Source organism: Cryptomeria japonica, chromosome 3 (assembly GCF_030272615.1).
Source record: "Cryptomeria japonica chromosome 3, Sugi_1.0, whole genome shotgun sequence".
In the NCBI taxonomy this organism is placed as follows: Eukaryota; Viridiplantae; Streptophyta; class Pinopsida; order Cupressales; family Cupressaceae; genus Cryptomeria; species Cryptomeria japonica.
This window is the reverse complement of record NC_081407.1, coordinates 280318926-280339561: the sequence shown is the minus strand read 5'-3', so window position 1 is coordinate 280339561 and position 20636 is coordinate 280318926. Positions and strand designations below refer to the sequence as shown.

General features: G+C 38.4%; 1 protein-coding gene across 2 annotated transcripts in view; it reads right to left on the bottom strand.

Annotated features, from left to right (window-relative positions):
- The window catches only part of LOC131029603 (glutamyl-tRNA reductase-binding protein, chloroplastic), a 110058-nt gene extending 90703 nt beyond the window's left edge, over positions 1-19355 (bottom strand). Inside the window, exons 1-2 of one of the 2 annotated variants that reach the window (XM_057960145.2) lie at positions 18086-19355; positions 15127-15198 (exon numbers count right to left, since the gene is read on the bottom strand). In XM_057960145.2, coding sequence (XP_057816128.2) covers positions 15127-15198; positions 18086-18553 — 540 coding nt within the window. In that variant the 5' untranslated portion in view covers positions 18554-19355. Of the gene's footprint in view, positions 1-15126; positions 15208-18085 lie in introns of both variants that reach the window. The other variant, XM_057960144.2, reaches the window with a different exon arrangement.
- Between the last annotated feature and the right edge of the window lie 1281 nt (positions 19356-20636).

The following is a 20636-nucleotide window of genomic DNA, read 5'->3' as shown; positions in this document are numbered from 1 at the left end:
ATTTGGGATCTCTTGAAAGGTCTTCACAAAACGTTCGACAAGAGCCGAGCTTCCTTTCTGAAGAATATGATGTTTTCTATCATGATGGATGAGAAGACATCTATCCAGGCCCATCTTACGAAGATAAAGGACATCCATGACCAGTTGCAAGCTATTGGCTGCACCATGGTTGAAGAGGATATGGTAGTCATCACGCTGAAAAGCCTTCCCAGATCCTACAAGCATTTCATTGATACCCTCAATATCACTTCTACTAGTGTTGATTTAAAGTTTCCTAATCTTTGCACAAAGCTTCTACAGCAGGATCGATGGAAGTAGCAATTTGGAAGCAACGCTAGTTCATCCACTGAACAGGCTTTCACAGCCTCAGCTTCGAATAAGAACAAGGGTAAAGCTTCGTCCTTCCAGCGGAAAGGGCAAGGTCAAGGTCAACCTCAGCGGTCTTCGAAGAAGAAGAGCATACAGTGTTCCTACTGCCATATATATGGCCATTTGGTGAAAGATTGCAGGAAATTGATAGCATCCCAACAATCCAAACAAGGAGGGTCCAAGCAGAAAATCAATTCTGCCACGCATCCTGATCAAAAGGAATTTGCCTTCTATGCGTTCCTGGCCCAAACCTCATCTGATGATGTTCAATCATCAGCTTGGTACATTGACTCTGGAGCTTCTCAGCATTTCACACATCGTCGGGATTGGTTTACAGAGTACATGCCTTTCATTGATTCAGTGATCTTTGGTGGAGGCGAAGAGTATACCGTTGTCGGTAAGGGCAACGTACAGATTTCATCTAGTGGGAGGGATTTGATATTCCTCGATGTATACTTTGTACCCGGTATGAAGCTCAATCTTCTGTCAGTCAGTCAGATTATGCAACATTCACCACAGTTGGATGTCGTTTTCGGGTTGCACAAGTGCAGCATTGTTGACAGGGAGACTCGCACTACAGTTGCAGTTGGTATTGAGGATCATGGTCTTTATAGACTTGTTGACTCTACTAGTTCTCAGGAGCTCGCCATGGTAGCTAGGAGTACTTCCATCAACAATCTTTGGCATCAACGATATGGGCATCTAATGTCCACCATCTCTCCCAATTGGTTCGAGAGGATCTAGTCGTAGGATTACCTTAAATTCAAACTCAGGATCATGGAGTTTGCAGAGCGTGTCAAGCTGGAAAGCAACTTAGGACTCCGTTTTCAGATGGAGATGCTTGGAGAGCATCCAAGGTCTTGTAGCTCGTTCATGTGGATATCTGTGGTCCCATGAACACTCCATCAATCATTGGATGCAGGTATTTTCTATTATTTGTTGATGATTTCAGCAGGCGCATGTGGGTTTATTTCCTTAAGCAGAAATCAGAGGTGGTCACCATGTTTCAGAAGTTTAAGGCCTTAGTGGAAAAAAGAGTCTAGCTGTCAGATAGTCACTCTTCGGTCCAAAAATGGAGGGGAATTTTGTTCTACAGAGTTCACCAACTTTTATGCATCACATGGCATTAAGCATCAGCTTACCACACCTTACACATGTTGTGACCTTTTCACACATCGCCCCATTGCTTACGGGGACCCCCTCTTTTTCGGCTTTCTGCGTTGTTAGGTTAGGGTTTTGGCTGCTTAGTGGGCAATTTTGTGTTTCCCGTGCCCGAGTCTCGGAGTTTTGATCATGCCTATTGTCGTCTAGGGTTTTTGAAGTTATAGGATCAAGTTGCAAAAGTTGATATTTTAATGATCCTAAGTTTTGCCTAAGTGTTGACCTTTTGAGCGTTAACGTGTTTTTAAACATGCGCATCAGTGATTTTAAAGTGCCAAGGTATTCACAGACCTTTTGGAGTTGTTTTCTCACTCCTATAGTATTATTTAAGTTGATTTCGCACTTTATCCCAATATTTTCCTAGCGTTTTGCTCATATTTTTGGAAAATTTGCCTAAGTCCAGTCTAAATTTGAAGTTTTTAAGTGATTTTGAGTGGTTAAAATGATAAAATCCTAGGGAAATCCATATTCGAAGGGTTAGAGGGTCAAATTCCATGCTAAAGGTGTTTTTCCCCTCACATTCCAGACTACCCAACCCATTCCCCCACTCAAAATCCATACTACACATGGGTTTCCCCTGGAATCCATACTAGCTACTATTTTCCCCCACTGTTTATCCATACCTGGATCAATTTTCCTCTGCGAGTGCTAAAATTTGGCTAAGTGTCAGGATTTATCCAGACTGCCATCGATTTTCCACCAGGAGTGCAGACTGGAGTGCAGACAAAGTTAAGGATGATTCTGTGCCTGGGTCGATTTTCCACCAGGATGTTTTGTGACAAGTGACTGCGGATTTTTGTCCGGATTTTCATCCAGACAGAGGTCGATTTTTCACTGAGAGCATTTTAATGAGTTTTGAGTCCAAATTTTCATCCAGACTAAGGTCGATTTTCCACCAGGGAGTATTTTTCCAAGTTAAGTGAGTTTGGAGTGTGGATTTTTCAATCCAAACTGCCATCGATTTTGCCCTGGGGAGTTTTGTGTGCATTTTTTATGAAGTTATGCATGGATTTTTATCCAAGCTAGGATCGATTTTCCCTTATGGGGCAATTTTTGACACTTTAATGATTTTTAAAGGGATTTTTCAATCCCAATCCAAGTCAATTATCCCCCGGAGGCTTAATTTGGACTTAAATTGCAATATTTTAATAAGCAAGCCCCATTTTTAATTGCTTTTAAATAATTATTAATGATTATTTAAAAATTTTAAAGCAAAATTTAATAACTTACAATAATCAATTAATATTTGAACCTTCTAGAAGCAAGTTAGGTTTTTACCAAGCAAGTATTTAAGCAAGTGTTTTATCCCACATTGCTTGTGTGGTGAAAATAAGAGGTAAAAGCAAGTATAAGAGAGGAGCCTTAGCATTATTTTATTATTAAATCTGCCAGGTGTCTCCATGAAAAGCAATTTTTCTCCAAGTTGGGTGAATTTTAGCAAGTGATTGAAGTGAAGTGTTGGGTTGAGGATTCTTTCCTCCTCCATTTTTTCCAACTTGCTGATCTATTCCTCTTTGCTGCCATTAAAGACCAGTTCCAAATTTTCGATTTTTGCTAAGTTTGGCAATTTTTCCAAATTTGGCGATTTTTGGTGACCTCCATTGTTGCAGATCAAGGCTGCCAATAATAACATTTTCAAAATTTGACTTTGGCGCCATAGCTGGGAAAATTTCGATTTTAGTTTGGGAGTGATTTGGTGCCACATTTTGGTGATTTTCATGCATTATTGGTAGCTGCCATCATTTCCAGCTCGCTGATTCGCTTCAGATCTGAGGTTTGCTTCAGATTTGACCTCCATTAATGGCTGCCATTAATTTTTAGACAAAGTTTTTATTGCCCAGCCAATTCCAACTTAGGCGATTTGCATTTGAAGGTATTTTGTGGAGTCTTCTGTGCATTTTCAGAACCATCTTATCGCTATTGCAGGTCTGAAAACTCCATTGTTAGGCGGTTGTCTTCAGAAATTTTCATTTCCAGCCACCTAACCATTTTTGGCGATTTTGCTTGGAGCTGATTCCTTAGCCATTTTTCATCATTTTCAGGGATTTTTAACTACTTTGCAAGGTGTTGTTAAGTCTGAAGTAATCAATTTTCAGACTTGTCCTCAAAATTTTATTTTTACCAGCCACACTTACATTCCTGAATATGATTATTTTCATCATTAGAACTGATTTTTATAGAGTTTATGCACATTTTTTAAGATTACAACATGTTTTAAAAGTCTGATTTTCAGGTTGTCTTCAGAATTGTTGACCTCCATTGTTGACTGCGGAAGGTGTCTTCAGACATACATTGTGTGAAAACACAACCTTTCACACCTTTCCTTAGTCATCATTAATCTGGTATACTCCTTTGCATTTTAGCTTGCATATTTTATAAGCATAAGGAGGTATGAATGAATTTTACGAAAGGTTTCCATGCCTTAAGTTGTCACGTTTTGAATTTAATTGTCAAAATTTACCAAGTGTATGGATTATTTTCCTGACTCCATGCTCTAATTAGCTAAAAGCTTTAGAAAGTCAGGAATTATATTAAGAGCATTATTTATTTTCCTAAGTCTAACTTCGAGCTTCGTACAGGTGCGATGTCAAAGTCTGGATATAAGGAAAGGAAAGAACTATTGAAGATGCTGGAGACTGGATTTTATCCGGAGCTTAAGATTTCATCTAGATGGAAGGAGATCACAGATACAAATATGCATTTCCTAGATTTCGACCAGATGCAACAGCGGATGTTCGAAATCGGAGATCAGGTTCCTTCCCCAGCACATGCGAACATTATGAAGAGTGGCATTTTCTATGCCGCTGGATTTCCATAGTCCATACAGTGCAGTGAGTTTATCCTGGAGTGTGCACGATGTTACGATCCGCTCACAAGAATGATCAAGACTCCTAAGGGCGTTGTCATCGCCTACCTTGTTGAGGATGTTATTGCAGAGGTGTTCGGGATTTCATGCGGAACGGATATGAAGGATGTGACCAAGGATGAATATGCAGAAAGATACACGAAGAAGATGGGTGAATGCAAGAATTTGATTAACAAAGAGTGGATGATTAAGCCTAGGTCTCATCATTCCAAGGCTCCCAAGACACTCATGTGCATAGATTTTAAGGAGGACTATAGTGATTTGATATTCCTACTCAACAGAGTGATGGGGATGCCGCAGAGAGCAATATTTGCTAGATGGATGTTCTACTTCATCCAGGATTGTCTTAGGGGAACACTAGTAAATTGGTCCAAGATTATAAGTGACAACCTGGATTTTCAGCTGAGGAATGTAGAGCGGTCCAAGTCATTCACCATGACTTCTTACCTGGTATACCTGCTTGCACGGTTTGTTTCATACAAAGGATTAATATGCAAAGGTGAAGTCGGGAATGGGCAAGGACGATTCAAGAGTCATGAATGCTACCCCCAACTAAGCATGTATAGAATTGAAGACTATAAGAGAGTGAATGATGCATTCACTATGTACATCACACGGATGCTGCAAGGCACAATCCACAAAAGATTGTCCAAGGAGGCAACAGAGTTAATAGAAAAATATGGATCGTGGTATATACAGTTTCCCACTTTCATATACCTCAGGATTCATGGGTTTCAATCTGAACCCTACAGACTTCCTAGGTATCCAACCGACAGAATGATCTTGTTGGAAGTGGTGAGAGAGCTTCTAGAGTTCGATGTTATTCAGAGAGAGAAGCATAGGACAGGCATGACATTCCCTATTTCAATTGGGAAGATGTTAGAGGTTTGTCAGTCCGCCATAGCCGCCAACACTGCAAGTGAGGAGCTTGCATTCTATCGATTTGCTACATACAAGAAAAGAGAAAGATTTGATCCAGACAAGAAGGTCGGAAGGATCAGGGGAGAGAAGTTGATTCACAAGATTGACATAGGAGATTATTGGGCTAACCTGATGGACGAGCAAGCAGTGAAGAGAAGAATGTGGTCCAGAATGTTAGTGGATTTTATGAGGAAGTGTGGACTTTTCCTCATTCCTGATCAGGTATTAGATGATAGAGATCATACACATCCACAGTATGAGAGCGAAATGAAGAAGGCAATCCTATTGCCAAATTGGTCAGAGTCAGAAGAGATTGACCTAAATATATTGATGAGAGAGGTCTCGAGTTTCTCCTACATATGGGTAGATATACAGATGAATAAGTTAGTTGACATGGGTGTTCCCTTCACTTATGAAAGGATGAAGCCAGAAGAGTCTACTTCCGAGGATGATCAGAGGACTATCAGTGATGTCAAGATTCATGCAGACGAAGAGAGTCAAGCTCCCAAGAGAAGGAAGAACAAGCCAGAAGAAGTCAAGGCCAGAGGGAAGAAGATTGAGGAGGTGAAGAAGAAACAAAAGACTATCATTCCTCCACTTATCATTCCTTCACCCCCTCCCAGTGTCTCATCAATCGAAGTGATTGAAGTAATAGAACAGAACAAGGAGACTCAGCAGTGTTCCAACACAGTGATACTACCAAAGAATATTCAAGAATTTCATGCCACAGCGACATCTACACCTCCGAATGATAATAATGATCAGTCGGAATCCCCTACTATCCTTTTGGAAGTTAGTTTGGGAAATGAGGTATATGATTGGACCAGGAATAATCTTGATGATAATGAGGATGTTATCTCGGCATTGAGAGGACTTGATCGAGAAATATGTCTCGATGATGGTATGGAGATGGCCGCTATTCCTGAATGGCTGATGAGAAGTATGGAGAAAAGTAAACAAATGATAGAGGTACAGCCTATTGATGATATTGATGACTACCTAGCTAGGAGTGCTAAGGAGGAGTCCAAGAGAGCGGAGATTTTGTCGCACATAGCTAGAGATGAGACAGGAATGCAAATTGCGCAGACTGTTGTTCCTATTGCAGGCGTGAAAGCGGACATTGCTACTCCTATGGATTTCCAGGTCACTTCAGTTGCCCTTGGTCGTACATCCAGAAAGCAAGAATTTCAGGAGGTTGGTGAAAACCTCAAGGCAATCGATGCAAGGTTAGACAGAGAGATTGCGGAGAAAGAAAGGTACAAAGAAGAGAATTGGTGCAGGGGCACAAAACTAAAATTAATCATTTCCTCTTCAATGAATTTCATGTTTTTGTTTCAAGGTGTTGTAAGGGATCTTAGAATCCCATGTTCATGTTTAGTTTTGATAATAAAGTCCTCATAGTCCATTTTGTAAGGCCTAGTGGCCTAGGGTGCTTTATAAACCCTATGGTCAACTATGGTCAAAAGGACTTAGGATGTGTGGATTTAGTGATTCAAGTGTATTTTGGTCTAATTAGGTCCAAAATAATATGTTTAGGCTCCTAGGTCTGTGTTTGAAGATAGTTTGTTGGCAAAATACAAAATTGTCAAAAATTGACAAAATGTTGTCAATATTGGTGAACAATTTTTTGAAAAGTTGTTAAAATCAGTTCCTATCATTCACAACCACCTGATTTCGGTTGGAACATGTTGGGATGGCTATATAATGCCTCAACAAACCAATTTGGAGGGTTGTTGGGGGGATATTTTGAAAGTTGATAATTTGAAGCAATAAAAATTCTGTATTTTCCTACACATTTGCTGTTATTTCGGTTGGTACAGGCTTGTACGATCTAAAAACTGGAAAATTCTTCCATGGTGAGTTAGAGGGGTGAAATACCTTTCGTTTGAGTCCAACTAGAGCATTGGAAGTGGAGAAATAAGCGAAATATTGAATTTTTAGTGAAGACAGCCCGTGAAAGGGCATAAACCTAGGGTTTCACTTTTCTTTTCCCTTTTCTTCCATTTTAACAATGAAAAAAATCTAAAACTTGGTTGGATGGAAGATTTGGGACTGTACTTTAAGATTTTCTTTGTTTCAGACTTGGAGGAAGTGTTTGGAAAGAGCATGAATTAAAAGAAGCCAAACATCTCTATGTGGCTGGCAATGCAAAAGTGGTAAAAAGACAGTAAGACCCCATAACTCTTGGTGAATTGTAAACCAATGAATAAAACCTTGGAATTGGTATTATTTTGGATTCCCATAAATGCTCAAAGTCGTACTTTTCTGACATGGTGTGTAAAAATGGTACTTCCTTCATTAAGTGCTTGAAATAGTCCTTGTTGTCATCATTGAGGGTTTGGTAGAAATGTGGTTTGTTGAAGCCTTCAAGACCTTTCCTTTTGGAAAAGGTGCTGTCCAGGGGAGTGTAATTGAGGTGTGCAATAAAATCTAGGTGTCCTTTGGAGATTTTGTGTTTTAAACCAAAAAGTTGTTTTTGGAGACTAGTGGGCCTAGAGAGCCAAATTGGGTTTGGATACCTTTGGGACTTGGAGGAGAAAACCAGAGGGTGGATTTGGGTATTTTATGATCCATTAGACCTATCAAACCTGTACAAGGCCTTGGGAAGCATATAAACCTGATTTGGAGGGGTGTGAGCCATTTGAGCACTTTTTGAGCATTTTGCCTGTGGGATTGTTAATCCATAATTGGTGACTTTTGTGAAATGTCTCAATGGGGGGTTATGGGGAAGGAAACATATGTGTTGAGATGTTAGATTTGTTCTTGTAAGGTGTGAGGTCTGGTTGGGAGAACCTCTTTTCCAAAAGGGTGGTGTTGCCTATTGAGCAAGTGAGCAATTTGGGCTTTTCCAAGTTGTGTAGACCATACCTCTACATCAAGAATATTAGACTTAGAGAGTATATTGCAGGGACAAGGCATGGAGATCCCGCCCTTATTTCCCTTATTGCAGTTGACCATGGAATGCATTCACACTATGAGGCAGCGAGAGGTACACTCTCGAAGGTGGAAAAATGGATTGAGAGCGCAAGAAAGCAGGCAGATGATTTCCTTACTCAGTTTGTCCATGCATATGATAGGACAACAGGGTTCGTATTCAGAATCCAGTATTTGGAGGGAGTTTGGGAAGAATTCCGGCCTATCCAAGACAATACTATTCCACGCCTCCAGGCTTTGAAGAAGATTCCTAATTCCACCTTGGTCAGCAAGAACATTGTGCACAGTGGAAACAAATATGATTTCCATGGTTGGTATTGTTCATTAGCCGTGAAGAAGTCAACTTATGAGAACGCCCAGTCAAGTTGTATGGAGATGGAAGGATTAATTCAAAACATTCAGATGAAGATCCTTGCCTCGATTGAGGAATTATTGGGTGTTGATGTTAGTGATGCTAATGGTTTACACTTAGCCGAATTAAGAGACAATATGAAATTTATGTATTTTTGCCAGTTGAACACTTTGAAGAAGAGTTAGATAGACGACTTGGTCTCTTTGTTGATTCATATTCATAGTTCGCAGAAGCTCATGCCAGAATGGGAGAATACTTTGAATGCTTGCTCGGATTCACTGGACGTGATTGATTTACAACAGGATACCTTGCCTAGCATTTCCATGGAGTTAGATTCAGTATTGCCTAGATTCTTGGAGTATGCTAGGAGAGAGAGAGAGATGCAGGGAGGAATCTTCTAGAAGATTCCCTATTTGATGACTAGGTATCTTTTCATTGGGCCATATGTTGGTGGCACCATTTTTTATGTAACCCTAATTAGGGCAATTCTAGGGTTTTGTTGGCATGATCTCCGCCATCGATCTTAGATCAATCTTGTCCATCCATTTTGTAAGAGACTTTATATATGCCTCCTTGTCTCTCATTTGTAAGAGAGAGTTTTTGTAGAATTGTTGGTATATGCTACAGCTATTTGAATCCTAATCATTGTTTAATTGTTGGTGATTTTGCTCTTCAAATGTTGTATTTGCATTCATGGTTCTCAATTCCTCCAAGTTAGATTAGAATTTAGATTAGAATTTATTTTCATGTATGTTAGATTGAGTGGAAGATTTGTTGAATTCATTTGTGTGGAATCCTTAACCCATACCACTAGCCTCTTGCCACTGGTAAGTGCGTCTTGTGTGGTCAACTGGAATTTTAAGTAAGCTTAACTTCAACTATTACGCGTCCCTTGACAAGCATCAACTTGGATGGTGTCAACATTTGATGGTGATAGCCTGAAAATCCTTAAGTATACCTTAGACAATTGCACTAAGCTTGTGTCAATACCTGATTGTGAGACCTTGCCTGGTTTGATTCCATTAAATCCATTCATCATTTCCTACATTCCTAGGCTTAGAATAGATTTCCTGAACCCTATTCCTTTTGCCCCTTTTTTTAGTAAGAAGTAAATTCAGAGCCATATTGATAAATCTTAAGTTGTCAGCACACCTATTCCGCATCATTCATGATAATCCAAACATTTGCGTAAGTCCCCAAGTGAACACAGCAATTCACATCGACCATTGAGTTACCCACTCATCAAGACCTGACATGTAGAAACCTTGGAATCATTTTAGTTGATCTCGTTCTTAGCATCTGAGGTGATTTTGTTCAAGAGAGGGTAAATTATCTTGGTAATTTATTCTGTATCGTTATGTGTGTAAAATACACATGAACAACACCCCACAGCAGAACAGTGTTGTTGAGCGCAGGAACCGTACAGTCACTGAGATGGCTCGATCTATGTTGGAGCATAGAAATGTTCCAAAACACTTTTGGGCGAAAGCGGTCTTCACTACAGTCTACCTTCTGAACCGGTCTCCCACAAAAGTCGTTAAGAAGATGACTCCAGAGGAAGCTTGGGTTTGGCAGGAAGCCCTAAATCAATCATTTGAAAGTTTTGGCTCTACAGAGTATGTTTGGATTCCAGATGCCAAGCGCACCAAACTAGATCCAAAGAGTCAGTAATTGTTGTTCACCGGCTACAGTGACAACCACAAAGCATATCGGTTGATTGATATAGACACCAATCGCCTCATATTCAGTCGAGATGTAGTATTTGATGAAGAAAGAGGGCCTTTTCAGCCTTCCTCTCCTGATTTGAGCACTGAGGATCAGCCTCCAAAGGCTGCAAGTATGGGTGTTCGCCTTCCCGTAGCTCCACCTAATGGGAGGGATTCAGTTGATTCTACAGTTGTGGGGTCTCCCAGGCATGACATTGCACCACCTGACTTTCCTCAGGACCTTCTGGATCTACATGCAGAGGAGCTTGCTCCAAATATTCCAAGTAATCTTCTTCATCCTGCAGCAAATGTTGGTACTTCTACTCTCCAGCCTAAGTGGTGGGCCAAGACAATTGGTGATCTTCATAATGATGAGCTCATTGAGGGTAGATCAATTAGAGGTAAGAGCAAGCAAAACATAGTTAATTTTTCTCTTATGGCCAACATTCACAGTATTTATAAGCCTCAAACATATACAGAGGCTTAAGGTGTACTTGAGTGGGAAAAGGCTATGGCAGTTAAGCAACATAGTCTTCTGAAAAACAACACTTGGGTATTGTCAGATCATCCTCCAGGGAAGAAGCCCATTGGCTACAAATGGGTGTTTAAAGTTAGGTATAAAGCTGATGGAACCCTTGATAAGTACAAGGCTCGGTTAGTAGCAAAAGGGTTTTCACAGAAGGAGGGCATCGACTATGAGGAGACATTTGCTCCCACAACCAAGATGAGTACCATTCGGCTTGTCCTCGCTCTCTCAGCTCAATTTGGATGGAAAGTCCATCAAATGGACGTCAAGAGTGCCTTTCTCAATGGAGATTTGCAGGAAGAAGTCTACATGATGCAGCCTCCAGGTTTCAAGGTTGCCGGTAAGGAACACCAAGTATGTAGACTAGTCAAAGCACTCTATGGCCTCAAACAAGCTCCTCGTGCATGGTACATAAAAATTTAAAGTACTTGATTGATCAAGGCTTTCAGAGGAGTCCTTCAAATCCCAATTTGTATGTCAAACATACTAGTGATGATATTCTATTTCTAGTAGTCTATGTTGATGATCTCATCATTACTTACAATGCAGCACATTTGATCATGCAGGTCAAACAGAATTTGTGTAAGTATTTTGATATGACAGATTTGGGACTTCTCCATTAGTGTCTCGGTGTAGAGGTTTGGCAGACTGATAGCCACATATTCATTTCTCAGTCAAAGTATGCCAAGAGCCTACTGGATAAGTTTTGAATGCAAGATTGCAAACTTGCATGTACACCTATGGAGATAGGGCTGAAATTATCAGCCAAATCAGATTCACATGTAGTGGATGAGTCTTCATTCAGGCAACTAGTGGGCAGCCTCATCTATCTCACCGCCACTAGACCTAACATCAGTTATGTTGTGAGCTATATTTCTCGTTTCATGTCAGCCCCAAAAGATGAACATTGGGTTGTAGCCTAAGTTATCGTGTTTCAGCTGCCTAACATGACATAAAAAAATACACAGCATATATCAATTATAAAAAATAAAAATTAAAAAATAAAATTTAAATTAGTAATTACCTTCAACAATTCCAACTTGGAGACGGTCCTAAAAATGACTTGTGACATATGATGATTAGTCACAAACATTTGAATCTCCTCGCCCTCCTCGTACAGTTTTTTCACCGAATCAATTTGTGTGCCAATCTTTTGCATGATTAAATTGAGTGAGTGGACTACACATGGCGTCCAAGATGTGACTGTATGTAGCCTCCACTATAGTCCCTGCTGCCCTACAATTTTTAGCATTGTCCGTTAAGACTTGGACAACATTTTGAGGCCCCACCATGTCAATGCATTCTATGAGGATATTGGCAATGAAACTTGCATCTTTCACTTGCCCCTCACAATCCACCACTTTCAAAAACATTGCCCCTTTAGGGCACACTGCTATAACATTGATCAATGGCCTATTTTTACAATCTTTCCATCCATCAAAAACGATGGTCAAACCTGTTTCCAGCCATGTGTCTTTGATGACTTTCAACTGACTCTACGGATGCTTTCTCCTTTGCCAATAAGGTGTTTCTCACCTTTTCATACCCTAGACAAACATAATCAGAAGGTGTGTTGCAAAGGGTATGAACCATGTCCCGAAAGTAAGGTGATCTAACAAGGTTGAAAGGAATCCCATTGCCATAAAGGCAACGCCCAATGCTTTGATCTGCAATCTCTCTCATTTCATTTTTGAAGGCAGTATCCAATGGGCCTCTTTTCCGTGAAGCCACAACATTTTGATTCTCTAGTGGAGCAACTGGTGGTTTTGGCATGAAAGGATACGAACCGGCTGGTCTTGTGGAGCCAATACTACTAGAAGGCCTCGTAGTGTTCGAGCTTGACTGAACAAGAGGATGATCAGTCTTTTCTTTGCCACTTCTCCTATCAGCTTCCTCTTGTTCTCTAATATATTTCAAAACTAGAGCTTTTGACAGCCCCTTGCCATCTGATCCCTTACAAAATTTTATCCCACGCCCGGGGATGAAACAAAGGTGGCCTTTCAATCGATAGTATGAGCTGGTATACTCGGTGCCACAATGGTTACACTTCCAAACAAAACCCCCACCACCAAACACTTGCTTGATCATTGTTGTATAATGCCAAAGTGGTGAATCTTGATCAATTTTAAAAGGGTTATTTTCAGTTTGGGTATGGGCAATTGAACTAGAGCTTGCACTTGCAATTCCAGTTTCAGCCATTATGTATGATTATATGAATAATGCACCTAAAATAAAAAGAGAAAACACAACATTATTGAAAATAATTGATAAAATTTCGGCATTATAACCCCATACTATGCATACAAAGTGTAAAAATATATACAAGACTTATTTTTAAAAATTTAGAAAAACTTCAAAAAAAAAAATTTAAAAATTTAAAAAATTTGAAAAAAACTTGAAAACTTGTAAAAAATTCAGATTCACTCATCTTTGATGGCTAAATCTTCCTTCTCCAATGATTCCTACGCCTTTTATGCATGTCTCACATCTTCATAGTCTCCACCTTCGAAGAAAAATGCAAAAACTAAGAAACCTGGCTGTAGAGAAAAAATCTTCAAAAATGCAAATAGAATGAGTTGAATGAATGTTTTGATGCATGAAATGCATAATAAAGGGGCGAATTAGGGTTTTATTATTGGAAAAGTAATTTTAAAAAGTCATTTTTTATTGTTTTTTTGACCCGCGGGCCCTGTTTTTGGGAACCCACGGGCCTGGGTTCACGCGGGTCCTCCTAGGTTCAACCTGGGTTCCACCCAGGTCCTTCCCAGGTGGTCGGGTTCCCTGTGGATCCTGCGTAGCCGGCCACTTGGGAAGGACCCGGGTGGAACCCAGGTCGAACCCGGGCCGAACCAGGACCCAAACCCAGGCCAAAAAGGGAAGAACCGGTAACTTGGATTAAAAAGAACTCGAGGAAAGTGGAAAGCGCCATTCTTGCTACAAAACAGGTGCAACAATTCTGATGTGTGGGATTGGAAGATTGGAAAAACATCAGGACCATGTTTGGGCTGCTTGTAGTGTCAATGAAGCTGTATGATTGAAAAGTTTGGGCCAACAGTACATCAATTCTAAAGTGATAAGCAAATGGACAGAATTCAGAGATGTTTAATCACAAGCAACTTCAAGATCAAAGCATCAGTCCCATATGAAATAATTCTAACAATATAAGGAAAATGTAGAACGTGGAGGAGGACAAGCAACCAAAGGCAGCAATGAGAGAAGAGTTGAACAAAAGAAAGAGAACATGGATGAAACAAAACAATTTATGAATAAGTGGGTAGCAATGCACAAGAATGTCCAACCACCAATCAGAAGACTTAAAACTGTGTGAGGGAAAAGTTTAAAATAACCATGTCAACAAAGCATTCCAAGAGGAAAAAGCAATACAATATGACTGAGTTCAATCCCGCCTATAAACATGACCGACAAATATGCATAGGAGCAAAAATCAAATGGAAAATGAAGATGCTCTTAAGCCCAACTAAGGAAAAATTCACACCAACTCGAATTTGGGTAGGGTAGTTGGAAGGCTCCAAAAGAAAGTTGAAAAGAGGGAACGTGTATTTTTTGCACCTCGGGCAAGGCTGCAACAGAGTGGCACTATATCAGGAATGCGCTGCATATGAAGACACTCAGGACAATTGCCAGCAGCTTGCAAGGGAGGTCATTCTTTAGTATATTTGAAGAGGAAAATGTTGAAAATGCAAGGAACTTTTGACCAAAACTCATAGCAGGAGAATGAAATGTCAAAAGCAGAAAAACAACAGAGATCCAAGCTAGGATCTTACTCCTGTTTGCTGTTCTTCAGCAGCATCTCACTTCATTGGTTTTCTGTCTCTGTGGGTCCCATACACTGTTTTAGTCTCATTAATGTTAAAATCTCAATTATCACCATCATCAACCATGTCAAGGCCCCAGCGAGTGCAAGCAGAGTTCCTCCTAAGAAACCTCTTATGGGAAATTTGTCAGGACCTTTTCACCCTTTCCTAGCAATGCACTTGGGACCAACCATAAAGGAAGGGACTAGTATATTACCTTAGGTCTTGAGTAAAATCACATCTCTTCACTAAATTATATTGAATGGTACATTCTGTTGTCCCTAAAAATTACAAGTTGCGGATCTATTACAATACATCAAACTGAATTCACCAAGATCCTACTATATCATTATAAAAAAATGTCTACCACAAAGGTCTACTTCAAATGAAACCTACATTATATTCCATTGAGTAAAACCCGCTCAATTATTACATCTAATTTCAAAGAATCCACAATACAAAAAAATTCAGCTGACCTGTTTGAGTTTTTTGTCTTCTTGCCTTGAAAGGGAGCCTATTAGTGTGCATTGCGCCTTTCGACACCTAGGCTGCTCCAACTGGTGTCCTTTCAGTACAGTTAATGAAGAACCAAATGAAAAACACAATGCAATATAGTATGTTTCAATCAATATCTAGATTGTACTTAAAACTTAGCTATAACACAAAAAAAATTAAACAATAAAGAAATATATGAAAAATATTTTCAAAAACTTTGAGATAATGCATTAGCAAGCACCATATAGTCAAATAACGGACCAACATAAATCAATAAATATTACTATGCTTCAAAGCCTCTGTGTAATTTTTTTTTCTTTTTTTTAGGGGGGGGATATGACTGTTCCTTTACCTGTTTGGCTTCAAGTATGCGATGGGTGGAACCCATTTCATCACTCTATTAAGATTTATTTTGGAAGGATCCAAGATGATGAGCTAATAAACAGCATATGAGTATAGAAAAGAGAATCATTTGTCTCTACGCAACATAAAATAGCCCAGTTCCCTTTCAGGTAGCAAGGAGAGTTTTTTCATGAAAACAAGATCCACCTAGCTTTGGTTTCTTCAAAATAAAATATTGATGGAGCCTCTTAAAAAATCAGGAAATAGCAGACTATGGAAAAGCAATCAGATAAGATCAGGGCAATTCTTTATTGCCTACAGAGAAAGGTTAGGTTACACATCCAAAAAGCCATTACTCTATAATAATGTTAGAATGAAGTCTCAGGGTGTTTATAGAAATGTGATTCTAATGAAGTAATTAAATCGCTAGAAATACAAACGTCAGAATTGGAAAACGGAACATAAAACAAATATGACGAGAAATTTGATTAAGCTAACGAATGAATGTAATTTAAACAAAGTCAGGATACAAGAATTAATATTTGATAAGGTATTTGATCATAGCACCACCTGGGATGGCGTGAAAAAGTAAACATTATATACTTCATGAAGAGATGTGAACATCATAGAAGGATTTTTCTTTTAATGGATTGATGAAATTGTCATGTCATTGGAACTTTTGGTTTTTGAAACGCAATGACCTAGAAGAACCAGACTACAGTAACCATGAGGGAGGCAGACTGGGAAAATCCATTTAAAGTTTTCAAGAGTACATCTCAGAGCAGAAAATTTAAGAGAGATCCCAGACAAATTTTGGCTGTAGAGGTCAAAAAATAGGAGAGATAAATGTAAGGATGCAGAAGAATTTGACAGGGAAGACAAAGCCATGTGATGGACCAATACAAGAGAAATGTGATTTCATGAGATTCAGATATAGTGAAGAATGATTGGACATGCTGTTATGACTTGAATCAACTTTTGTGATGGAAAAGGAAATTGAAGACTGGAAAACGCAATTCCAGCCACGATAGCGATACAAAAAAAAGAATGACTGAAGGTGAAGAAAATATATTGCTGAAGAGTCTTCAGGGAAAGTTATCGGGATGCATGGATGTCTGGATTAATTACATCATGAGATGAGAACTGTGGTTGTGAATAAGTATACTATGAATGAAACTGGATGAAAAGAAGAATATAAGAGAGCAGAAAGTCATTTGGCACCAGAATGAGCATTAATTATCTTTCTCTCTTAAAGTTAAAATTTGTGAATTTACAATTTGGTTTTAGTGAGATTATATTATAATATAACTGTGAATCTAATGTTCATTAGCAGTAGAATATTTTTTAGCAAATACTGGTATTGAAACCTCATGTTAAAACAGATTAGCGAAGTTCGATTTATCATGAGGTTGGTCAAGGGTCAAAACCTAAAACATTACAAATTTGAGTAAAATATAAGGTAAAGTGTAGCATTCCTTCCTCCAACAGGGCGTCTTATATGCTCTTAAGGCATGCTGGCTAGGTTGTGATCAAATAATTACTTTAATACATAATACAGTGAACAGATTGATCTTGCAATATTTTGTCCTGTTTGGTGAAAAGGCTAACAGGATCAGTACCAAAAGGAGATAGACCATTCCTGGATTTCTTTGTTGTGGATAGTGCTTTTTTACACTTACAGATAAACTAAATAGATTCAAACATTATTGTCTCATCTCACTTGCAAATTACTCCGAATACAGACAAGAGCCTTCCTCTCCAGCAACCCCCTTCCCTTTATTCTCTGAATGGCCCCTTTCTTGATTTTCTGTATTATATGGGCGTATAACAATTACTGAATTATCTAGGCTTTACCAATTTTGGTTTATCATTTCATGTCCTCCTTATTAGGTTATTTCGCTTCCTAAACTTGGGTTTTTAAGGTTTAATTTTGGTTGTTGGAATTACAAGAATCCTGACTTGCTACTATAACTTCTTGTACTCTTAAGTTCCATTTACCCACATTGGTCGTGATGGATATTCAATTTTAATGATATTTCTTTCTTCCTTCCTGTTAAATTTCAATGAATAGGCAAGGCCCTTCCAAGCTTTTATTATCAGTTAATATTCTCAAAAATAATCTTTTGCTCTAATACATGGCAATATATACAGCCTTATCCTCCAGGCATGGCCTTCATCATCCCTATATTCTTTGGCACGGGTTTTCGTTTCTCGCTGTTATTTTTTGTGTTTATAATATATGGAATAATTGTCTTGACATGTTTAAATCTAACCCAGCTTAGGTTCACCCTTCTTTTTAGCTAGACTATTTGACTGTTGTGCCTTTTAATTAGTTTTGGATTGTAGCCTCTCTTTGGAATTTATTTTCACTCCTACATGGTATTTCTACTGGTTGTATTAGAAGAGCCATTGACATATTTTTGTTATCTACAGACATCAAAATAATTCATTTCAAATTCCTTTCTTTCTATCTAAGACAATAATCTGTCAAAGAGAAGCAAAAACATAACCACATGTATTTTAAATTTTAGTGACCATCTAAAACAAAATATAGGAAAAATGAAGGGAAGAGCGAAGAAGGCCACCAAACACAAATACCTGAACATGTAGGCTACAACATTTGTTAAGTAATACATGTCGAGCCAGCACAGACAAAGGGTCCAAATAGATCACAGGCATTCCCTGAACATCTACTGCAAACTCAACACCTGTGCCGAAAGGCCACCCATCTTCAGCTAGTGTACAAAGTGTACCTTCTAAGCACAACTCCATTAAAGTTCTACAGGTTTCTGCTGGGGAAGGCCTGGTCTGTAATGTTATTGATGCATCTGATGTATTATTTTCCACGATACTAACTGAAGAATTGCACCTGAACGCCCTCAAACTTCCTTTAACTGGACTTGGGCTGGTTCTAAATTTAGACCAACTTCCATTTTTTGACTGAAGTTCAGGAAATTGATAAAGAAAAGAGGCTTTGGATATAGTAGCAAATGCATTCTTTACCCTTTGGGTATGACCAATATGGTGAGGAATGAGGATGGATTTGTATGCAACTGTGTAAGACATTAAGAATTTTTTGAGGTCTAGGCAATCGGGTGCTCTTTTCAAATATTGGTTATGTAAAAAAAAATTGCACCTATTCAATAGATGGGCGCAGATTTTTCTATAGAAAACTAAGTCCTGTTCTATGTATAAGCAAGTGGATATTCTCTTTCAATAGATTTGCACAGTATGTGAGACTAATTGCGACAGTTTGATCGGGTGCATGCTGAATTTTGAATAGCACAGTAAGAAATTTCTGGTTTCTGAGTAATTGGGTACTCTTTTTCGATAGATTTGTACACCGTGCAAACCAGATAGCAGCTATTTGAACAGATGGGATAATGATTTTCTTTATTTCTTTTTCTGTCCCTTTTATTTAGGGATTGAGCAAATTGGTGCTATTGAATTGAGGTTCAATGCTTACCCAGTTATGAATTGTCCGCCTGGACAAAGCCGGTACTGACTCTTGTGTTTGAATAAATTACAGTAACTAAATAAAATCTAAGGATAAATTAGCAAGAAATTTGAGAAGATTCGTCTTACAGAACATTCAGCCTCGCAAATAACAAATGAAAATTGCTGCCGAAAAATTAAAGACTTCTGTAGATGATTTGCACTTCAGATTCGTCCTGGCTGAGCCTCTTTGCTATTCCTGAGGCTACTAATGGACCCCTTGCTAATGAAAGATTTATCAGTTTTTTTTATGTATGACAATTATGAGATTTGGAGTATAAAATTTAGCATTTTTTGTTGTGAGTTTCACTCAACTTCGGGTATGATGGGCTATCGGGCTCACCAGTGTTTTATTATTCTTATTGTAGGGAAAGTGTTATTAAAATGTGGATTACATTCCATTTTAGGTATGGTGCTCCACAACCTACCGAGAGGAGCACACTCCTCTCGGTAGGTTGTGATGAGACTCCTTAACCTCTTACCTTCTAACGGATAATCAAATTAATATCGCTTCTATTTACATATTTAAGTTGATTACAATAGTAGCAAATTTACAAGATTAACATTTTTTTTTTTAACGTCTATTTTGGTCAAATTGAATATGGCAAAATCGTTAGATAGATGGTTTCATAGTTAAATACTTTCAATGGTGTAATAAAAATTACGGAAATGTTACATACTGAATTTTTAGTGCACAGAAAGATTTTCAAGAGGTCAGTAGTGGCACACTTGTAGTCGTTTTGTGCATATCTGATACCCTTTTTAGACCACATTTCTATGTGGCATTCCATTAAGAAATTTGTGCACCCTTTCTACATTTCCAAATTTGTCATAAGCAAGATCCATGCAATTGTACCATCTTCAAAATCGTTGCAAATTCCTTTTGTTTAATTGATTTCTTGTGTTGAATCTGTTAGATCGCATGCTCTTTTTAGTGTGTCCATCTAATTGTATTCCATGAGATGACTAAAATCATGGTAATATCTTTGCATTGCATGATAATGGTTGTTGTATTGGTTTTAACATAAAATTACTTAAAACAACAGCCATTACTTGAATGAAGTTATAGAGGACAAAGAATTTGACTTCGAGATGTTTATTTATAGAATAAATTAAACTAGAATTTACAGCAACATTAGTAGCTTCAACGAACCATAAAAATGAATTTAACATTGGTAAGTCTTAGATGATTATTAATTAATTGTGTCACTCTACTCTAAACTGAAAACAATGTTATAATCAATGCACTCACTGTTTATTGGTAGTGACATATAGGAAAGTAATTAATTAATAATTTGGAAAGTAATGAGAACCTTGTAAGTAGAATTTGTATGCATGTCTTTCAATGTGGTTGTCGTAATATGTTCAAATAATATTGCAATTGTATTTTGATGGATGCCCATTTTCCTTGCAGAGAAGTTTGTTTGTGAACAATATTCTTGTTTATTGGATGCTTGCGCTTGGAGACCACCATTGGAGATTGTAAGTATGATCTACTTTTCATTAACTCATTTCAAATTTGTATTTCACATGTTTGTATTTATGTGTTATTTAGTACCACTACACGATGTTTATAAAGATTGCATACATTTTTAAAGTCAATAGCACCACACTGCTTAAAGCAAAAAGAAAAGAAATGGCTCGACTATTCGTG